This window comes from Corvus kubaryi, unplaced genomic scaffold (assembly GCF_017639235.1).
Source record: "Corvus kubaryi isolate FWS band 111438036 unplaced genomic scaffold, C.kubaryi_AGA036_p1.0 137, whole genome shotgun sequence".
Lineage (NCBI taxonomy): Eukaryota > Metazoa > Chordata > Aves > Passeriformes > Corvidae > Corvus > Corvus kubaryi.
In genome coordinates this window covers 1447246-1468402 of record NW_024580671.1, presented here as the reverse complement: position 1 = coordinate 1468402, position 21157 = coordinate 1447246, and the positions used below count along the sequence as shown (strand labels likewise).

The window sequence follows — 21157 nt, the reverse complement described above, 5'->3', positions numbered from 1 at the left end:
GACTGCAATTTGTACCTGGAAACACCTTCCCAATAAAAGCTAAATTTTTATTGGCAAATGTTATGAGAATTTATTCCATATATGAAGTTATTTCTTCCAATATTGAAAATGTCTCATTAAAGCCTTCCAGATACAAAGATCTTGGCCCAACAAACCCTAAGTACTCTCAGTATCACTAAACCAATTTCCAATTGCTGCCCAGCAGATAGGCAGCACCCACTGAATCCACCTTCTGCAACACACAGCAAATGTTTGGCAAAGTACACACTTCTAGGCTTAATCTCATTTTACTCGATTTCTTCAATAAACCCGCATGCAGTTTCTTTATTAAAAAAAAAAAAAATCCACAGGTGTTGTTCTGCTTTGATGTGTGAATGTTTCTCACAAGAAAAAATGCACTTCACCTTTTTGAAGACTAATCAGACTATTAGGCTTCCAGACTGAGAGAACCAAATGTAAATACATTGTCCAGCTCCACCTGAATTTCCACTTCTGTGTACAACTTTCTCACACAATGATAACTTGTGGCAAGTCAGTGATATCACCTTATGTAATTATCTCAACAATGACTTAAAAAAGAAAGAAATGGAAAATGAAATGGATTGCATTTGGCCTGAGTCTGCTTCCCTTTTTTCCTTCAAGGACAACAAGATGAGGAGGGAGGCCGAAGGAAACAAATCAGAGAAAGCTTGTTGAAACATACTCTGTTCAAGCAGTGTATCTTGTACCATGTCCCACTACCCCCACGACACAGACAATGAATTTACTTTCCTCTGCTTGGTGTAGGAATACTGACACAGAACTATTGTGCTTCCCTGAACTGGAAACCTGGAAAACCTTTTCCTTTGAGGTTTTGTGGCTGAACATTCTCCTCTGGCAGGGACTAGCATAAGCTTGCTGCTTCTCCTAGTGAGCATTTGGCAATTCCAGCAGGGAGTCTATTTTGTTGCTCCCGCAGTTTAGCATGTGTGTGGGAGTCTCCTCTAACTGAACTGTTCTGACCTACAAAGCTGCATTTCACAAAAGCTCTAAGTTCTCTTTTCAGTAATGTCAAGCTGTGCGATCACTTGCTATGTCAATACCTATCAAACACAGGGATGAAACTGCTCAAATTGAAAAATGTGATATTGTTTGAAAGGAGAAATGGAGGTTTAACTCTGATATTTTGTGTAAACTTTGACCAAGATTTACATTTTAGGGTGACTGCAAACCTGATTTCCTTTGTACTTTGGGGTAGCCCTCATTTGGCTTTTGCTTTCTACACCTACATAAAAGTTTGAATGTTATTTCCTCTTCTGAATTCAGCCCTTTGCTGTCATCTTTGCCTTTTAACCTTCAGGTTTGACTACACAGTTCACTCTATACAAGACTACTTTTAAAGCCACTCAGTTGCCTTGAGCTAGTGCATAATGCAACAACCCTCCTGTTTAATGGATGGGTCAGTCTGTTCCTGTTACATGCACTACACTGGCTTCCCATCTGCTTTGCCTTCACCCTGCCTTCCTACCTTTAGTCATCTACATTTGGGACTTGCTACCTTGGGTACACTTCCTACTTCATGCACGCACCGAAGACTGAAATCTATTGAAAAAAATTGCAGAGCACCATTTCAATCCCTTCAGAGTTGAGCAAAGGGCATATACTTTAGGCAAAGTCATGGGTTTCCCAGCTTGCAGGGACCTTGCAGAACCCAGAACAAAGCCTACTTATTCAGCCAGCCTTGCTGTGGTATGCATAACACAACCTGAAATTCCCAGAGAGGAATTTGGCAAAGTGGGATCCGAATACTGCTGAATACTTCCTCCTGTGAAGGCATGTGGCCAAGAGCTGCACCTTACATTATCATGACTTAAAGTGGTGTACAAAGGGAACATGGAAATCTCAGCTCTGAACTTCTCTTCTTCCTTTTTATTTCTTGGCTGCTTGTCGTCAATGTAAACTGGATCTAAATTTCTGGATATGATGCATCAAGATGACACCTTGATCTTGGCACTGAAACTATGGAAAAGAATCTGCATACTGGCAGTCAAAACTGAACCACAGAGAGAGGCAAGAGTGAGAACAACCAGGACTCATTGCTCAAGCAGGCTCCCTGACCTTCTTCATCTGCCAACGCCGCCAGGAACGCAGTGGAGGGAACAGCCTTGATCCAGCCCAACAGCTAATGGGCTCATCCTGGAAGCTGGGGAAACAGCATCTGACACAACCCTTCATAACCTCACAGCTGAGGGCCCTTCACTATCCCGCAGCCTCCGTTTCCTCCTCCCATATTCTTGTTATTCAGGACTGAATGTTGCTTCCGGCATCATTTTCCAATATCAATAGGGAATACTGCTAGGTTTGCCACACTGCTGTAGGGTAGGATGCATTTTTATATGTGTATCACATACAAATTGGATTTTTATAATGAAAACTTCGTAGAGACACAAAACCAGCTTCTTACACCTAGGAGATGATTTTCAGCTACTGATGTATGTGTACAATGATTCATTCTTAAGACAGGCACAGTATTGTTCAGTTTAACTGACAAAATCATAATTTTCTTACTTTTTTCCTTGCCATAAAACAATATAGCATTCAGCATAATTTGTACTTTTCTTTGTTTCCTTATCTCCCTTTTATTGCAATGTATGCAACAACCAAGAGAGCATTTTCAATACATCATTCCGAAATTGGTTTTGTTAAATCAAGGAAAACACAAAATTATTTAGTAGATTAAGCAATAAAATAATATGACTTTTTAATAAAAAGTGTTATAAAATTTCAAAGTGTGTAGATAATGCTTATTTGAAAGTATCACTATGTATTAAATACAGGATTATATAGAAAGAATAACACAAAGCATGTTTGAAATCCTACTGTTTGTTTAGTTACTGAGGATACCATTCGCTGAATTTGGGATTCTCTTTACTGGCTACTAATTATTTGTTGTGCTCTAATGGCATTTCCACTGGCTGAAACAAGAAGGACTTCTACAGTGTGTTCGAAAGCACAATTAGAGAGAACCTGTTTCTTTAAGAAAGCAATATTTTTCAATTAGCACAATGAAATAATACTGATGAAATAATAACATGATGAAAATTTGACTTTTCTGGAAAAAAAATGTTAAAAAATTTAATATGAAGAAATATTTTCCTAGAATTCCTGTAGTTAAAAAGGTTTTAAGGGACTGCAGGAATCTCTCTACATTTCTTTTAAGTAAATACTTGGGAACCATATGAAAAGTGAAATAAACATTATTTAACTGTAACTTGGTAAGACATAGTACTAGGTACAAAATGTTACAGCCATCACTGGTTCCAGTGGGCTGTTTTATTGGGATTAACTTGAAGTGGTTGTACATACCAGACTATCCATCTTCGGGACATATTTAAGGGTTATCATATAATCATTTGGGAGATTTCCAACCTACAATAAACAGATAATAAAAATGTAATTACTTACTACACAAAGTAAGATTTCATTTCCATTACTGCATTCAACAAAATCTACCAGACATTCAACACAAATTTTCAGTAATTTACCAGGTACAGGCAAAAGAGGTTACATACATACTTATTTTCCCGTGGAACTGCTATTGACCCTTATTTGCTCACAAGTGAACCATCTTTCCACAGCTCTGTAATATGCCCAGATTTGATCTGATCATGTTCAATGCTACTGCTTCCCAGCAGAATTAAAGTCAACAATGGGTTGAGAAGAAGTGATCTGAGGTTATTCATTACTGCAGGAACTCCACTGCCCTTCCACCTTTTAATGCCTTGAAGTGTTTACATGACAATTTGTACTGTAGGCAGTAGAGGACACAGAAGTATCCAGCTCTTTTTCCTTCAAATAATGTTGAACATGCATCTGAGCCTAAATAGGTGTCTGCCTTGTGCTTAGTAATGTACCAGGTCAGAAAAACACTTGAGCACAACTTTAACTTTGAAGTTGTGCCTCTTACTAATGATGAGCAATATAATTATATCATAAAAATGTCCTGGGGCAAAGGAGAGCTTCCACACATGTAAGCTTGAGTGCACCTTTGCAGATGTGGGTGAGCATGAAGTGTGCTGCAGCAAAGATAAGGAGTGGAAGAAGGGTTTCCACTGAATTATACAATACAATCTGCCACAGATGGGATCCAACACTATTGTGAAACATGGTTGAACATCTGGGGAATGTGCTGGGTTGGGAGATGAAAAGTCCAACAGCCACTGGACTGCCACAAATCCACAGTCTTTTGAAGTATTTATTCAAAAGGTTTAACCATAATATAATGCTTAATGATAGAGTAAACCTATTTTCTGTCAATGAAAAAGCCAACTGATATTTCTCATGCTGGTTTGAAATCCATGTAGTCAAAACCAATATGCACAGATGTAGCTCCTTTGGTGCAAAAGCAGTTCTCCTTCAGGTTAAAGATCATTCTGTTATGGCTGCTTTTGATTCTGCTGCTATAGTAACCAGCACAGGGATTTCTTTTCCCCCTGTGCAGTTTTTAGGTAGTATTTTGTTTGACAAAACATAATATTTTATTTCTTAAATTAAAATTTTGTTTCAATTAAAAATTAAAACAGTTATTTCAAAATGTTATGGTTCTAGAAATGATCAAGGGCAATACTTATACACAGCTAAACACAACTGAATCCTGAACACTTCTTTTTAATTTACGTGGACTAAGCCACTATCTTCCCACTCAATGACATATATCCTTCTCCTACAGCTTTAAAACAGTTACTATACAAATGATCCTTCTAAATTCCCTCACATAAATCAGTTTTTTTTAATCTTCATTTCTTCTTTTCTTCTTCTTTTATTTTTATACCTACACACTCCCAAAGCAGAAGCATCACTAAAATTCTCAATATTAATTTCAATTTACCTGGCATTTTGGAGAGCTGATTCAAGATGCTATAAATACTGAAAAATATGTCAATATATTTGTTCTTTGTTTAGAGCATCAGATTTATTCTAAATCCTCTTTCAATTTTTTTGTCTTTTATTCCTTTCTTTAAATATCACTGCATCATGACATACTAATACTTATTCCATTTTTTTTCTAGCTTCCTTTGCGTGCCTAGAGAGGTAGGACTAGCAGCACTTCAAGCACCATAGATAGTGAAGATGCTACTCTATGTGTAAAGTTTCCCATGCTCACTCTAGAGGGATTTCACACTTAGCAATGCCAGCAAAACCACTGTTCTTTAAGAAAGGTCACTGGAAGATTAAATTTGTTCCACATCAATGAACACTACAAGAATTGATATGCATTATGTATACAATCTACTCTCCTGGCATCAGAGCCTCTCAAGCACTTTTCATGCACAGTTAAAAAAATTTAACTGCCCAAGAGCTCTTACACCTTCTCAATCAGAGCTGGAGCATACAACTCAGCCTCAGATATTCTTCTCCTTGACAGACTGTGAATCAGATAAGATATTTTTGAATTTACTACTAAAAATGAAGATCACTGGGAGGAGGGTGTCAAAGACAAAATATATGCCCTGCCTCAAGATGAAACTTGTTAAAGTTTTGTTGACTGAACTCCACATGTCAGATGCTGTGCTGGTAAACGATGGATCTCAGTCAAAGCGAGGGAGTTACATTTGTGTCTCACTTGGACTTCCCAACTCACGCAACTCAGAAAATAGGGTAAAGCCCCTGATGTAAGAGTGAAGGATACGTCTCTACTAGATCTGCACGCTGTACTCTCTTACTTTGCTGAAATGTGTCTTGAAATTCTGTTGAACACTAACCACCAAGATTTTAATCTTGATTTTCATCTGCTGAAATGATCCTGAAAGTAATGAATGGACTCTGCACACCCACTCTGTGCAGGGTGCCTGACTGCTGTGGCTTCCAACAAGGAGCAGATGACAAGGCAGCTCTGACCTTCCTAAGCAAAGGTATTTGGAAAAGAATTGTCCCTTGAAACCATCTGATTCCTGGAATGGCTTTTTACTGGTTCCTCTACTCAACTCCTTAAGTACAGTGACAAGTTTGGGGGACCACAAAACACCTGCCTGCATGACTTACCTTGGTTTAAACAGAAGTAACAGTTTTGATGATTATAGAGAATGTCAAATGATAATCTTAGAAAGGAATGTATAGAACTAAAAGAACCCTGAGTTGCAATTAAAATGTCACAAAAATTTTCTCTGATTTAGTGGGTGTGTGTGATTGTAGAAGTCCTAACAGGCTCTGAGAAAAGGCGAAGAGCAGGGAAATCTAGACTTATGTCTACAAATCCATAGTACTATATTCCCAGTTGTAACAAAAACTCAAACTGGGGAACGTAAGATTACTTTTGACATAGAGAGGTCTGAATATTTAATACAGCACTGTTAACATTGCATAACCCAAATATGTTTTAAAAAATGCTCACGGTCACATAGATGGGAGATGAAAAAAGGATGTAGAAGTGATTTGGGTTCCATAAACCACTCTTTCATCGCAACAGCAGACATGAGAGATGACTTATCTGCAGTCACATGCTTTGAAATGAGGGCTACCGCTCTTGAAAATTCCCTTTATTGTGCTTGTTATGAAAATTATAAGGAGACAAGCATAGATACAATTTTTTTATACACATATCAAAGATAAAGTATGTTAATAAAGTAAAAATTACCATTTTCCATTGTAAGTGTTTTCTTTTTTACTCTGAAGCATATGATGGGAAAAAAACATACTTTCCTTTTGGATACCATTTCTACCTTGAATTTCTCTCTATTTGTTTCCCTTTTCCTATTCTTTTCATAGAATCATAGAGTGGTTTGGGTTGGAAGGGACCTTACAGATCATCTGGTTCCAACCCCCCTGCCATGGACAGGGACACCTTCCACTACACCAGGTGGCATAGAGCCCCATCCAACTTGGCCCTGACACTTTTCCAAGGAAGGGCCATCCACCACTTCTCTGGGCAACCTGCTCCAGTGCCTCATCACCCTCACAGGATTCTTCCTTATATCTACTCTAAACTTCCCCTCTTTCAGTTTAAAGCCATTCCCCCTTGTCCTATCACTACATGCCTTTGTCAAAAGTCCCTCTCCAGCTCTTCATCTTTCTCACTGCTTCCCTGGCTTTTCTTTTCCTGCAGGAGCTTGTCTGTACATCATCTCTGCAATCTACTCTTATCTCATCTGCTAATGAAGCAGTTAATAAAATCTTCATCATTTGGCTTAAGACAACATGCTAACGATTTCCGTTCACACTTTTTACAGTCATAGTGGCAGATTATTTGCAGCATAACAACTCTGGATAATTTTTTATAACCCCTTCACTCAGGAGAGTTAGCTCCATTTAAAAATAAAAATCAAATGTGGCAGAGAGTGTAAAGTACACATTTCCAGCAAAGATGTAATGTGAAAGCAAAGTATTTGACAGCATGTCTCAAACAAGGAACTGGTCAGTAAATCCTGACTATTGTTTGGGCTTCCAAAACTGAAAAGAAGAAAATTGCTTTAGAGAAGTAATTAAGAAGAGGTATCTTAGATTTTGTTAATGGACAAAACAAAAATATGTAGGCATATTCTGTACATACTGCACAGCTCAGGGAAAATTCTATTTATAATTAGGTTTTGATGTTCATATTAAACAAACATATATACAACTGATTCCTAATTCTTATGCAAAATCAAATGCACAATTACAGCAGCTTTCTGCTGACTTACTGTGCTGAAAAGAACAATGGGGACAGACTTTATTGACAGGTGCTGCAATTACAGTTTCATAATACAGAACATTTGTTCATCAAGTAATGTGCTTTCCTCCAGACATCTTCATTACAAATGAAGCAGGAGTTCATGTGATGAGTAGGGCAGAATGAATGCTCTCTAAATACTTTCATTCTCTATAGGTATGAAATTATGCTCTTTTAAAGTTCTCACCATGAAAAAACAAAAATGATTGTTCAATTGTTCTTTGCTTCTTAATATAATTTCATTTAGGACATATTCTTCATATGACAAAATTATATTACCTAGATATGAATAAATTTAATCTTACAGAAAATAAAAGTAATTTTTTTATTAACAGATACCAATCTGGTTTGGTCTTACATTGATTAATGCTCAGAAACCTTGTGGTTATTGAATTTCTTTCTTTCCAATTCCATCTTCTGATGTGAGTCTAGCATGATGCTAGTGAAAATCCAGATTAAGACCATTGAAAACAAGTTACGCCACACATCTGTCCTCAATTTATTACTCAACACAAAGTTGATTAGGCAAATGACCCACATTTTCGGGCACTGCACAGAATGCCTTACTTATTCTCCAGAAGCTTAGGCTTAGTAGACATCCCACGTCTATATTCACAGAGGGTCTTGACTGAGGCATGTTCTCATATCCCTGTAGTACAATAAAGTTGAGCAGAACACAGCCACAGTCATGCTCAGGAGTTTTCTACAAGTAATGGAGGGGGTTTACAGTACTTGGAGCAAGCCCAGTACCAAATAAACAAAGACTAGGTTGTAGGGAATTGTGGCACTGTTTTGCAAGCTGTAGGTGCACTGCAGTAGAAGTGTGTGTGTGGGGAAAACCTAGTGGGGAAAAAGCAAAATGAGGGATATGGATTCATGCTGCAAAGAATTTTAGCATGAGATAGGAAGAGGATGAGAATCTGCCTGGAGTTCGTCAAGGAGCATCTTTCCTGTGGCTACAAACAGTGTAACAGATACCATGGAAATAACGAGGAGAAGCTGAGGGCAAACTCAGCATGTGTTACAACAACACAGGCAGTGTTAATAGTACCTTTGAAGATAAACCCAAGAAGCTTGCCATTGATAGTGAAAAAAAAAAGGAGGAACAGCTTGAAGGAAATAAGTAGAAGATAAAGGGTCAGAGCAGCATGTGAACAGACAGAAGAGCAAAACTACACAAGCTGAAGCTAGAAAAAGATTTTTCATAGACCGAATTTTTGTCCACCAAGACTTTGGAAGAAAAATGTACTTGTAAGAACTAAAAAAAAAAAAATTTCTACTATTATGACAAGAAAAACAATGAAGCTTTTAAAATTGAATTTGAAGGGTCTGTGAAGCATCAAGAGCCAAATCAGACACCTTTGTTGAAGACCTGAATGGCTGGGGAGAGATGGTGATGTCACTTTACAGTGAGGAGAAATGGCCCAGGAAAGGCTAACATTTTGGGGAGATGAAAGAGATTATAGTCTGCCTCCGAGGAAGATTCAGGCCAAACTGAATCTAGGCTGATGTCTAAGAATTTGTGATGAGACAGGAAGAAGAGAGGCCAATATCCTAAGGCAAGTGATGGGATTTGCGTACTACCACTGAACAGATAGCTTAGTGCCCACAGAGATGGGACTGTACTCACAACTGTGGACAAAAAGGGTTAAAGAACATGACAGTCTGGCTGAGAATAAAGCATTTAGAAACAACTATTGTATCACTGTTGCCAAGTGTGACAGCTTGTGGATAACATCATAATAACTATGGGCAATAACTGTACACGCAACACTTCTGTGAAATCTTACAGGCTACAATTTGTTCTCAGTGTGAAAGGGGAGGATATTTATTAAAGACCCTATGTTCTACAGGCACAGATTCTTTGGATCAGTTTAGAAATAAAACTTGTACTTAAAGGCCAACAGGATCTCCAGTCAGAGGGAAAGGCTCTGGATGTTTTCTATCTGGATTTCAGTAAAGCCTTTGATACTGTCTCCCACAGCATCCTCCTGGGGAAGCTGGCAGCTCATGCTTTGGACAGGTACACATTTCACTGGGTAAAAACTGGATGGCCAGGCCCAGAGACTGATGGTGAATGGTGCCACATCCATGGGGTGAATTAGTGTTCCCCAGGGCTCACTATTGAGGTCAGCCAGTATTGGTTTATTATCTTTATTGATGATCTCAACAAGGCAATCAAGAACATCTTCAGTCACTAAGTTGGGTGGCAGAGTTGGTGCTGGAAGGCTCTGCCAGAGGAGCTGGACAGGCTGGAGCAATTGACTGGGACCAGTTGTCTGAGGATCAATAAAGCAAACTGCCAGGTCCTGCACTTCTCACAGGAACTCTACACTGTGCTACAGGCTAGGGGAACAGTAGCTGCCTGGGGGCAAAAGACCTGGAGGTGCTAGTGGACAGCTGGCTGAACATGATCCAACATGTGCCCAGGTGGCCAAGAAGGCCAATCGTATCCTGGCCTGTATCAGCAAGAGTATGGCCAGCAGGACCAGGGAAGTGATTGTCCCCCTGCACTTGGCACTTGTGAGGCCACAGCTTGAGTCCTGTGTCCAGTTCTGGGCCCCTAACTACAAGAAGAACAACAGAGAAGCAAAGCTGGGGAGGGGTCTAGAGAGCGAGTCATATGAGGAGGGGCTGAGGGATTGTGTAGCCTGGAGAAAAGGAGACTCAGGAGACACTTTATCACTCTCTAGAACTACCTGGAATAAAGGTTGTAACACGATGGGAGACAGCCTCTCCTCCCAGGACAAGAAAAAATGGCTGCCGAGGGAGGTGGTGGACTTACCATTCCTGAAGGTGTTCAAGAAATCTCTGGATGCTGTACTTAGTGCTATGCTTTAGTTGGCATGGTGGTGTTTGGTCAAAGGCTGGGCTCTACCTTAGAGGCCTTAATGATTCTATGATTCTAATAAAGAACCCAACCACCCATGTGTGCAATGTCTAATTCTGAAGATACACATCATAAGAATATCATTCCTTAATTCAAGGAGTATATTGTGTTTCAAAAAGCAGAAATGGTACAAAACTTTTACTATAATTTGCAAGAGTTTTAGGGTTTCCTGAACCATATTTTTAAGAAATTTCACACTGGAGTCCTTTTTATATGTACTAAGGATATATTTCATAGAACATAAACTTGTACTTGCTACAAAGTAGTATGATCAGTCAGTATTCTCTGTAGGCTTCTCCCTTCTCATATTCACAGTGTCAGCTAACAAAGTTTTGCTTTAAAAGTACTTTAAAACTTATTATGTATTTTTTCATTTTGTTCTCAATGTCAAGTTGTCACACTGTAGAATTTCAAAAGAGAATGACCAACATGCAATATAGTCACATTAATTGAAACCAAGGGTTCTTACACTAAATTGAAGTACTAAACTCATTTTCACCATATCCTTTTAATTCTCAAGTGACTTTATTGAAATTCTTTCTGCAAATATTAACACAGACAAAACAGGGAGACAGACGTTCCTCAAAACATTCTCAGAACAACTCAAGAATCTCAAAACAGAGAGAATCTATGTGTCTGGGGATTTGTACTTTCTGCATCTTTCTTATTTCTGCAACCCAAAGTATCTTTGAACTTGCTAGTTAACTTCACCCGAATTTTGCATTTGTAGGGAGATCTGAAAGACATGGACCTAAGTCAGGAGAATGACCATACAGCATCCTCATGGAGGAGTTTCTGAAGAAGCTCAGCCCAACCCCACTCTGCTCAGGCTTGGCAGTAGCAGAACAGTATAACCTGGACAGTGTGATTATTCAAGCTGCTTGCACTTTTTTTGTAATCTGTATTTATACAGTCTTGAAATTTAAATTGTACTAAAGGGAAAGTTAAAGCATTTGTTCTCAGGACACATAATTGATGAAAAGTTATTGCTATCCCTGAACTACACAATTTCACCAGCCCTCACAGGAATTCTGTTGTTCTTTCATGCTTTCAACAGGTTTACACCAAAGCTTAATACTCTTCCAAGAGATGAAATATTATCTGGAATAAATATGCCAATACTTCAAAATTCTGCCTAAAGGGACTAATTTGAAGCACTAAACATTTAATAAGACTACAGAGCACGCCTAGAGAGGTGCACTATGTGCCAATGTATATAAAAAGGACCAAAGAAAACAAGTTAAGAACACTGCACAGGCAGCAAATACTAGGGGCTCCAATTTAAGTGTTTGATAATAATAACAGTGATGTTGCAACTGTTTTTCCATAACGAAGCCACAATTTTTAGTTAGATTCAATATGTAGATGAAAATACGCTTGTTAAGTGTTCAGTATATATTGTTTCTTAAAAACTTCGGTGTTATATCCTGCACTACTGCAAAATAGCATAATTATTAACTCCAGTGGAGTTAAACAGCAATTGAATTCACAAGCAGATACAGTTTTTCAGGTTAATGCAGTGGTCAATTAAGTAACAGTTAAAATTTCCTTAAATGAATTTAGTTTTTATATGAAGCAGTGAGTCCTTCAGACTTAAACTTCTGGGTACAGCAAGTAGAAAAACACGTAATGAGTGTGATCCACTCACACCTAAAGAATGTGAAACCTGTTCAGTTGTTATTGCCTTGATTGCTACAACAATGTCTAATATCATACTATTTTTATATATGGCACTTTCATATTCCCTAGGTAAAGACTTCTGCTTCAATTCAGCTGTGTTTGCCACCAGTCTGCTCCAAGCAAGTCAGTAACACGAAGACAATACTCTTTCATCTGCATGGGGAACAATCTGCTCCGAAATAATGTTTGAGGAAATAAAGATTTTTGGCAATTTTTACTGAAGTTTGGAGTGAGAAAACTGCATATGTACATACACTCTATCTTGGTCAAAGTAATCTCTTCAATTAATGCTGAAACTACTCTCACTGCAAAAAAACGTTTTGTTCAAGTGACAGATACTGATGGATTTTTTTTTTTAATATTCCCCTGGTTCTAATGCAGATTTACTAACTTCACGTAGAAATGTAAGTGCCTTTAGACACTGACTGTTGTTTAACATATAGAATAATGTAAAATAAAAGGTACTTACCAATTTTGCAATGTCATTCACATCATCTGTGACTGGATTCCCGCAGGAACTCTGGGCTTTGACAAGAGGATTAAGTAGGAGTAGTTGAAGACAAAAGCAAGTGATAATCCAAGTCTGTTCAGTAAAAAAGAAAACAGAAACAAGAAACAAGAAACCTCAACTAAGCAATCGCCAAACATGAAGTAACAACAGATTGTAGTAATGTTTCTCATATGTGAAGTCTAGAGGCAACAATACTCTTTATCCTTCATGAGGGTATACTTGTACCATTATAGTATCATCTTCATGGCAGGAATCCACGAAAATGCACTTAACTGATCTTTTCTGGAAGCAAGTATTAATGGGAAACCTAGTATTGAGCCATCAGGTTACTTGCACAGGATCATGCTTACCTGGGTTTTCGCAAAGTTTACGGATAACAAGAAAAAGAGAGAAACTTTGCAATATTCTCTATCATCAGAATAAAGCTGACTACATATTTGTCATTCATCTGATAGATCTGCATCCCTAATGTGATAAATGATAAGGAACAAAATTATACCAGACTACATCAAGACAAAAGGAGAAAGTTCATAATCACAGCCATTTCATCTGAGTACTTAAACTGCAAGCAAACCCACAACTGGACTCTGCCCAAATACTGACATCTCAAGCAGCAATGCAGTACATTTTCTCCAAGTGACGTGCTCTGGCCTCTCAGAAGTGCCAGCTTGGCTTTGGCACTACATTCCCCTCCTAAATCCTATTGGAAACAGCAATGCAATGTACTTACACAGGCTTGTGAGACACACAGAAAAGCAGCAGATAACTAGCTGCGATGCACCTGGGTGTCTCCTTGGCTACACTGCCTGAACTTCCTTGCCTTCTGTTGTTCCTTGTGCTTCACTGGTTTCCCACAGAGCCCTATGCCAACTTTAAGCTGCAGATCTTTATTTCCAGAATGTTAAAGCATTTAAGTTATGGATAATCAAAAGTTGCCTCGGGTTGTGAAGCTTCTTGTGCCAACTGACTGGAGCTGTCAGCAAAAGCCGATGATGGTGTACATCTACAGCAAGTATGGAATTTGCCTGTGCAGGCTCCTCAGCCTCCATAAGGGCAGGACTGAGATCAGAATTTGCTTTTGCACAAACCAAGATACAGTTCAGCTCCGTCTGTTCTGTGTGACAGGTAGAGAACTCCTGCCTCCACCCTTGCATTCATATGCTCTCCAACATTTCAATTTAAGACCAAAGCAAATGAAACAACAGAGACAAAATTCTCTACGAGAACAAGAGAAAAATCACAGATTAAAAAGATGAGGTATCATTATAGTAATCTAGAGGGCCTGAGAAAGAATGATAATCAAGATTGCTCAGGAGCTACATAAACTTGACAGAACAGTGGCAGGCACTTTACCTAAAAGAGTTGTTAAATGACAAGAGTAATCTCTTTCTTGTATCTTGTAGCTCTTAAATCTTTTATCTATCCTACATGTAAAACTAGTTATTTGTTTTCTTAGAATATAGCTTCCTGACTCATTTACGTAAAATCAGTGTGGGCTGTTGGTGGAAAAGACAATCCAGCCTCCTCTCTCTACCTCTTGCACTGGCGCTGATGGTTTAGCCAGTTGCACCAGGCAGACAACTTCCATTTTTGTTTTCATGTAGTATTTGTCAGCTTTCTGATCCAAGTAACTGAGACAGATGAAATGCTCTGTCAAAGATGGGACAGGCCAGGACTGCTGATTTCAGTGGAGCCTACGCTTGCCTTTCCCTTAATTGTACCCTCAGATGCCACAGGACACACAGAAAGAAACCAAAAAAATTCTGAGCAAAGTGCATTTTCAATATGCATTTTCGATATTGAGAATGTCCCTTGCTTCAACAAAACTAGCATTTAGAAATACATTAATTTAGTATTTCTACAAGTAATTACTGAGCGTAATTACCAGTGTGAAGGATTGATAATAATTAATAGCTCATCTTAAAAAATCTCTGTATTTTATGCTGTACAAAGCTTTGTAGTTATGTACAACGAACAATTTGAGCTCTGGGGAGATGCAAAGAAGATGCTGCTAGCCTCAGAAAGGACCTTTGAAAGCTCCTTTCAGTGTATAAGAGCTCAAAGCTGTTTAAGAACTTGTTTTAGGTGATCAAGAGAAACATCTCCCTTTCCTACATAAGCTCCAGAATCACAAAGGAAACCAAAGGTGACCAAGTTAACAGGCTACCTCCTCATTCACAATTTTTGGAAATAAATTGTTGTAAAAAAGGCAAGGAATTAATGACAACTAGCTCCAAAATGAAATAACTATTCTGCTTTCAAGAATAAAAACTGAGTAATTGAACCTCTGGAGTAAAACAGTGCATTAGCAGTTACACTGGCAGGGACTTTTCCCTGACATGTTTGTTGGAGATGGAGTTCACACCAGGAACTGGTGATTTCTTTATTGGATTCCTCAGTATTGATTAGTTGGTAAAGATGGGGTTTTTTTCACTGAGCTGTGTCATAGTCATAGGATGATGTTCAACATAACAGTCTAATAATCAAAAAAGTAACAAAATTCTTTAACTGGAAATAGTTTTTCAGCAGATCAACTAAGTAATATTAATAAACACAGTAGCATGCTCCAAATAAAACCAGAACTTTGATGCACCTTGTCAATTTTCATTCTTCTGAATATAAAGACAGCCCATACATGAAGCTTAAAATCACTGTACATTTTATAATTACGTAAACCAATAAGAACACTTTTTCTATGTAAATAATGGGATTTAAAAGCATAGTAATTTTATAACTGCTATTAAAATCAATGATTTGTGAATTCTGAGATTGAGATTTTTCTTGCTTATTTGCTCCCTGTGTCATCCAACAGGAACTGCAAATCTTCAAAATACTGCTAGTTTCAACATGTCTGTTATCCAAAATCTTTTAATTATTTGCACTTACAAAATATTTATATTACACATGCCTTCAGGCACATTGTATGTAAGGACTGTACAGATCAAAGAGCTGAGCTATTTTTGTGTTATTTACTAATGAGCAAACCTGCTGTTTGAGCAAAACTTGAATAGACTGAATTAAATCAAGGACAGAACAAAAGGGAACCTTAAACAATAGCTTTATAGAGATGCCCATTTTATACATTACTAAGCATAAATAAAAGTTACCTACTCAGCACTCATAACAGATTTCCATATTTAATTACCCCTAAGTTAACAGGGGATTTTTCAAAGCTGGTCTCAGAATTTAGTCACACATCATCTTAATAGATGATTAAATTGAAGATATATGGCACACAGGAAGCAGACCTGTAAACTAAAGCACCTCTTCCTATTTTTGGCTCAAAAAATATTCAGTTGTCTTTAGATTCTGAAATTTCTTAAATACTGAGTATTTATGTTTGTGCAAGGGGAAAAATATAATGATTAGACTCAAAAGGATAATTTTTTTAATTTCACGTATACATGTTTGATTATTATGCACTATTGCTTGCAAGCCATAATCTAGAATTTCAGTAAAGACCATTTTAGAAGCTTAGCTAGCTGTCCAGTGTGTTGAAGACCACCCTTTCAGTTGTAAATCAACATCCTTTTAATTTATGTTCTTCATTTACAATCTGAAGTGTTGACAAAGGCTGCTGAGTGAGTGGTTTAGCATCTCTTTCACAGTATGCTATGAAAGATAATCATGTCAATGTTCAGTTAATTCCTTAAGTGGAAAGCAGCAAGGGGAATCCCACATTGCTAAATAAACCAAACTTTGGAAAGTCTGGACATTTCCAAATACCTAGTTTGTCCTGGTAACACTTTTAATCACAAGTAGGGAGAAGTCATTAATAAAAAGGCAAATAATAAACCCACAAAAAAACCATTAAGCACAGGGAGAGGTAGTTACTACCCAGACAAATGGGTTCTCCATTCTAAAGTTTCTTGCATTCAATCATATCAGCCATGGAATTTTTCAGCCCAGTTTCCTGAGCAAATCATCCAATTAACCAGAACCAAGCCACAGCTGAAGTAAGTTAGCTAACAATGTGGAACAATATTCACCCTGGGCCAGGCTTCCCAAATTTATTTTTCACTTCTGTTAATGTTGGAGTAGGAACATCTCTCAATATCGGCCCCTCAGACAGTGCTTACATGCTGCTTTGCTGAGACACAGCTTGTGAACTTCTGCCACAGACAACACTGGTTGGTCAGTCATGGATAGCTAACTTACTGTTCATACTTATGCCTCAAAAAGCCTTTTGTAAGAAGTTTCAGAGAAAATGAATATAGCAAGGAAAGATATTTCTTGTCTTATTTTTTTTAAGCCACAAAATATGAAGATGTATAAAAACACAGTAATTCTTTCCTATGTCTATTTTGTTATTTAGCTATGACAGAGATTAAATAATTAAACTCATGGAAGAACTGTTTTTAACCAATTAAGAAACTAACTGACAGCATAGAAAAAATTTTAAATGAAGAGCATTTATACAGAATGTAATCCAATTACCATTTTCATGGTATTCAGTGATACATTCACACCAGCAAATGGCAGTGCTAACTTTAATACCCCACACGGCTGTGCCTAAATACTGCTTAAGTGCTAAATATTGCTCAAGCCTCTCAAAAAGTGAGTTAAGTGTGGAAAAAGAAGTAACCCACCCATGACCACCTAGTTCTGGAAACAAGTAATTTGGCAAGTACATTTGGAACTGGCAATGTCCCCTGTGCACTCTCAAGCACCCAGGAAATGACTTCAAAGTAGTAGAAGGAAGCACTGTGTTAACTCTGAACAAAGCACAGTTAAGTATTAAGTCTAGTGTGTACACCCACTGTCCATCAAAACTGGCACTAGTCTCACCAAATACAATAGCCTACCAACTAGGGTGCTCTCTAAGCGACAGACCTGGATTACATTTCCTGCAATTCCAACTCACATGAGTTGGGCTATGCTCCTCTGATATATCTACCTTGTGACTACCATGGAACCATAGAATCATTTAGGTTGGAAAAGACCTCTAAGATTATCAAGTCCAACCATAAACCCAGCACTGCCAAGTCTACCAGTACACCATGTCCCTAAGTGCCACATCTACACATCTACCACTGGAGGTGCTTTCCTATCTGCGATGGTTCCCTGGCTAAAAGGGGCAAATGAGGGGTACAGCTGGTATTCCTGACCCTTATTTTTCACAACATTTATGCATTTTGCATTGTCAAACCAATATGTAGAAATATAGACATGTTCACTGAGCAGGCATCAGAATGTCTATGTGTATCCTTGTCTCACACATGCTCTTCCATCTGGGCACCCTAACTTCTGGGAAGCTCCCCAGTCAACATGTGAGTCTTCCTGAACAACCTTTTGGCAGTCCAATGAAAAAAACACATAACTCCAGCTCAGTGAGTCACTCTGCAGGGGTGAGACACCTAAAAATCTCTGGATCATGCCCTACATGCTTTGTTATGACTACAAAATCCAGATGTATACTTTTCTAATGACTGATAACCACTCTTCATTTTTTTAACCTTGATGTGTCGTAAGAAGTATGATGATAAAAGTAAGAAACAGAGAGTAACAGAGTGATTTTTCTGGGTTTTGATTTAAACACAGACTATAGAAATACTACTCACTCTTTTCCAGAGTAAGTTTTAGAGTGCTTTGGACACAAAATATTTGAACATATAGTTAGTCATTTACAAAACACAGAATATATTCTACCCAGTTCTGCATGTAATATCTAAAATACACAGTATGAGGGTACTTCAAGGGGTTAAGGTAAGGAAATTAACAAGTTTGAGCTACAATTATAAGCAGGGAAAGGTGGCATTGCTACCTGCATTCAAATGAGTTCAACAGGCAACCTGCTTTCACAGCTGTTTGATCTTTTTGTGACCATTCTGTATTAGTCCTTCTGTGATCTTCCCAACCACAGAACCTCCTACACCCACACCTTTGCACTCACTTGCTTCCCATAGGCAACTCCCAGAATGCCAAATGATAACTGACAAGAACAGGAGTTTTCATCTAAATGTCCATTTGGTGGCAGAATGTTAAAGCGGCACTTGCCACATGTGCAAAAGCAAAGCCAATTGCAATTCAGATGCTTACAGGCCAGTTCCCTGCTAAGGTACACTGTTAATGAACTGGAAATAATTCTATTCAGGTCAAGGGATAAAAGGTAGTCCCCAACCTGTTCAGTGCTAATGCAGAACCACTTTTTTTCCCAATATTTTTCTTTTTCAGTTGGAAGGAGAAACCATTCTCTAGTTCTGCCAAGTTATACACATCTATTTTCTGAATTAGACAAATTTAAGATACATAGTCTTACAGTGCTGAGAAAATGATGAGTCACACCATTTTTTCCCACCATCCAGATCTTGGGAAAACGGAGAAGCTGCTAAGACTATATGCCAACTTCATTTCATATGACCTCAGGCCAATTGCTATTATCTTCTACCCCTTGCAGCTCTTCTCAACAGAAGCATCTGGCTGCTCCAGCCCATGTGCTACTGCTGTACTTGGTAAAGAGCACCCAAACTTCTGCTGAGTTTGGTTTGTGTGTTTCAGTTGAAACCAAGATGAATGTGATAAGCAAGAAGAGTAAATTGATACAGAGTTTGCCTTGCAAATCAGTGCAATCCAGGTATTTTGCAATTGCATTCAGTTAACTACAAAGAAAGTCTTTTTAATGTGCAAATTAAAATATTTCTTTTCAATCTCTATAAAGATACCATTGCAAAAATATTTGGCTATGACAAAAATATAAGCTCTGGCTCTTTAAAAATGTTAGCTGATCCATAATAAATTTTGTCCACTCTTTAATCTCACTTGACTATCAGGGATTCAGGCAGTTTCCATGCAGCCTAAATCTGTCCTGGATGACAGCCAGTTTGTTTAGTTCCCAAGTACTGGGAAGTGAAGTTACCAAGAGACAGGTAATTATACACCAATGTTGCCTCTGGAACTCGTGTTAAAAGCGTCTGAATAAATATTTACTAATCATAATCCATCAGGTGGCATTCTAGTTCTGTAAAAGAGACAGGAGATTTAAAGGACAAAAATGTTTCAGTTGGAAGGATAAAAAATTTAAAAACTTATATATTTTGAAAGAAATCTTCCTATTAAATCAGAATCAGAGAGTATGAGGATCTCCAGAGGTCCTGCACTTAGCAGCCTTTTTAGGACATGTGTACTGGCAAGAAAGATTTTTCTTTTCCACTTCTTGTGGAAGCATACATAGCTTGTATATCCTTGTATTGCTTGTATTGCTTTCCATAGCAAACATCCAGGATTGACACTGAAATTTTTCATTTTTCTATCTACAGAGTGATAAAGGCCAATACTTTCTTGTTCTGTTAACGAAGACACTGAGATCCAAATCAGTGCACGATCAAAATAGAAATAAGCAGAACACCAGACTTCAGTTGACTCAACAAAACCTCCCACGAACTCCAAAGAGGAAGTTGTCTCTTTTTCTTTCCCTGCTGGGAACTTACTGAAAGAATTTTCTAGCATAGATCCAAAGGCATGTTTAAGTAATTTAAAGGGGAAGGCAACGTAAGATACAAGATTATCTTTGCAGGGAGGACAAGCTCCTCACACTGTATGAAGGTGGATGATCTGACTTCCTCAGGGAATGAAAAGACATTCTCTTAGATGAAATACTTAATTAAAGATTTTTTTTCTAAAGATCTCTTTCAGAGGTCCTGCTTGCTTGCCAAGTTCATGCAAAAAATAGTCCACTATATTGAATATTCTTTTGAATTATAATGAAAATATAGACAGAGCAATCTTCTTTAATCTTGGACTTTCAAGCCCCAGTAAAGGAAATGAAATAAGACTTGTTACAGAAATTCTTTACTGGATCTCTAATTCTTACCATCTGCTACAAATTATATGGTATTTGAGTTGGAGGAACTATTACTCTGACAAAATAAATTAAAATAAATAAAATCATCTAGAAAAGTGAAAACAGCAGCTATTTTGATACTTGGCATACAGTAAAACCCATGTACATGATGAAAATGACCTCCCTTGTATATCATTCTTAGTATGAAGCAAAACATGTTAGGTGGACTTTCAGTCTTTCATGCACAGAAACTTTGCTAGAAAATAAATTGCATGATAAATCTGAAGACTTTTCAGCTCATGCTTGAGCCTGTGGAAAGCAAACATCAGGAAAAAAATATATTCTTATACAAAATGAAAAGGAGTTTAGGTGCTTTTCTTCTTTGTTTTTTTTTTTTTTTCAATCCTTTTATACTTTTTGTATAAGCAGAGGAAGATTTTTGAAATATAAATCTCAGAATCACCAACCTGGTTTTAAACCAAAGACATGTTCTCAGAAAGACCCTGTTCTGTTTCTGAACTCTGATTTTTTTTTATAACATCCCTGATAGGCACTGTATCTTTATAGGAATATAAATCCAGAACTAATTTCTCTCACATGCTTGATATGAGA

The 21157-nt window shown here is 37.8% G+C and overlaps 1 protein-coding gene across 2 annotated transcripts in view; it reads right to left on the bottom strand.

Annotated features, from left to right (window-relative positions):
• Positions 1 to 21157, bottom strand: part of KITLG (KIT ligand) — a 56957-nt gene that overhangs the window by 17971 nt on the left and 17829 nt on the right. For both annotated transcript variants that reach the window (XM_042017598.1, XM_042017597.1), the window contains exons 2-3: positions 12724 to 12837; positions 3346 to 3408 (exon numbers count right to left, since the gene is read on the bottom strand). In XM_042017598.1, coding sequence (XP_041873532.1) covers positions 3346 to 3408; positions 12724 to 12837 — 177 coding nt within the window. The remainder of the gene's footprint in view (positions 1 to 3345; positions 3409 to 12723; positions 12838 to 21157) is intronic.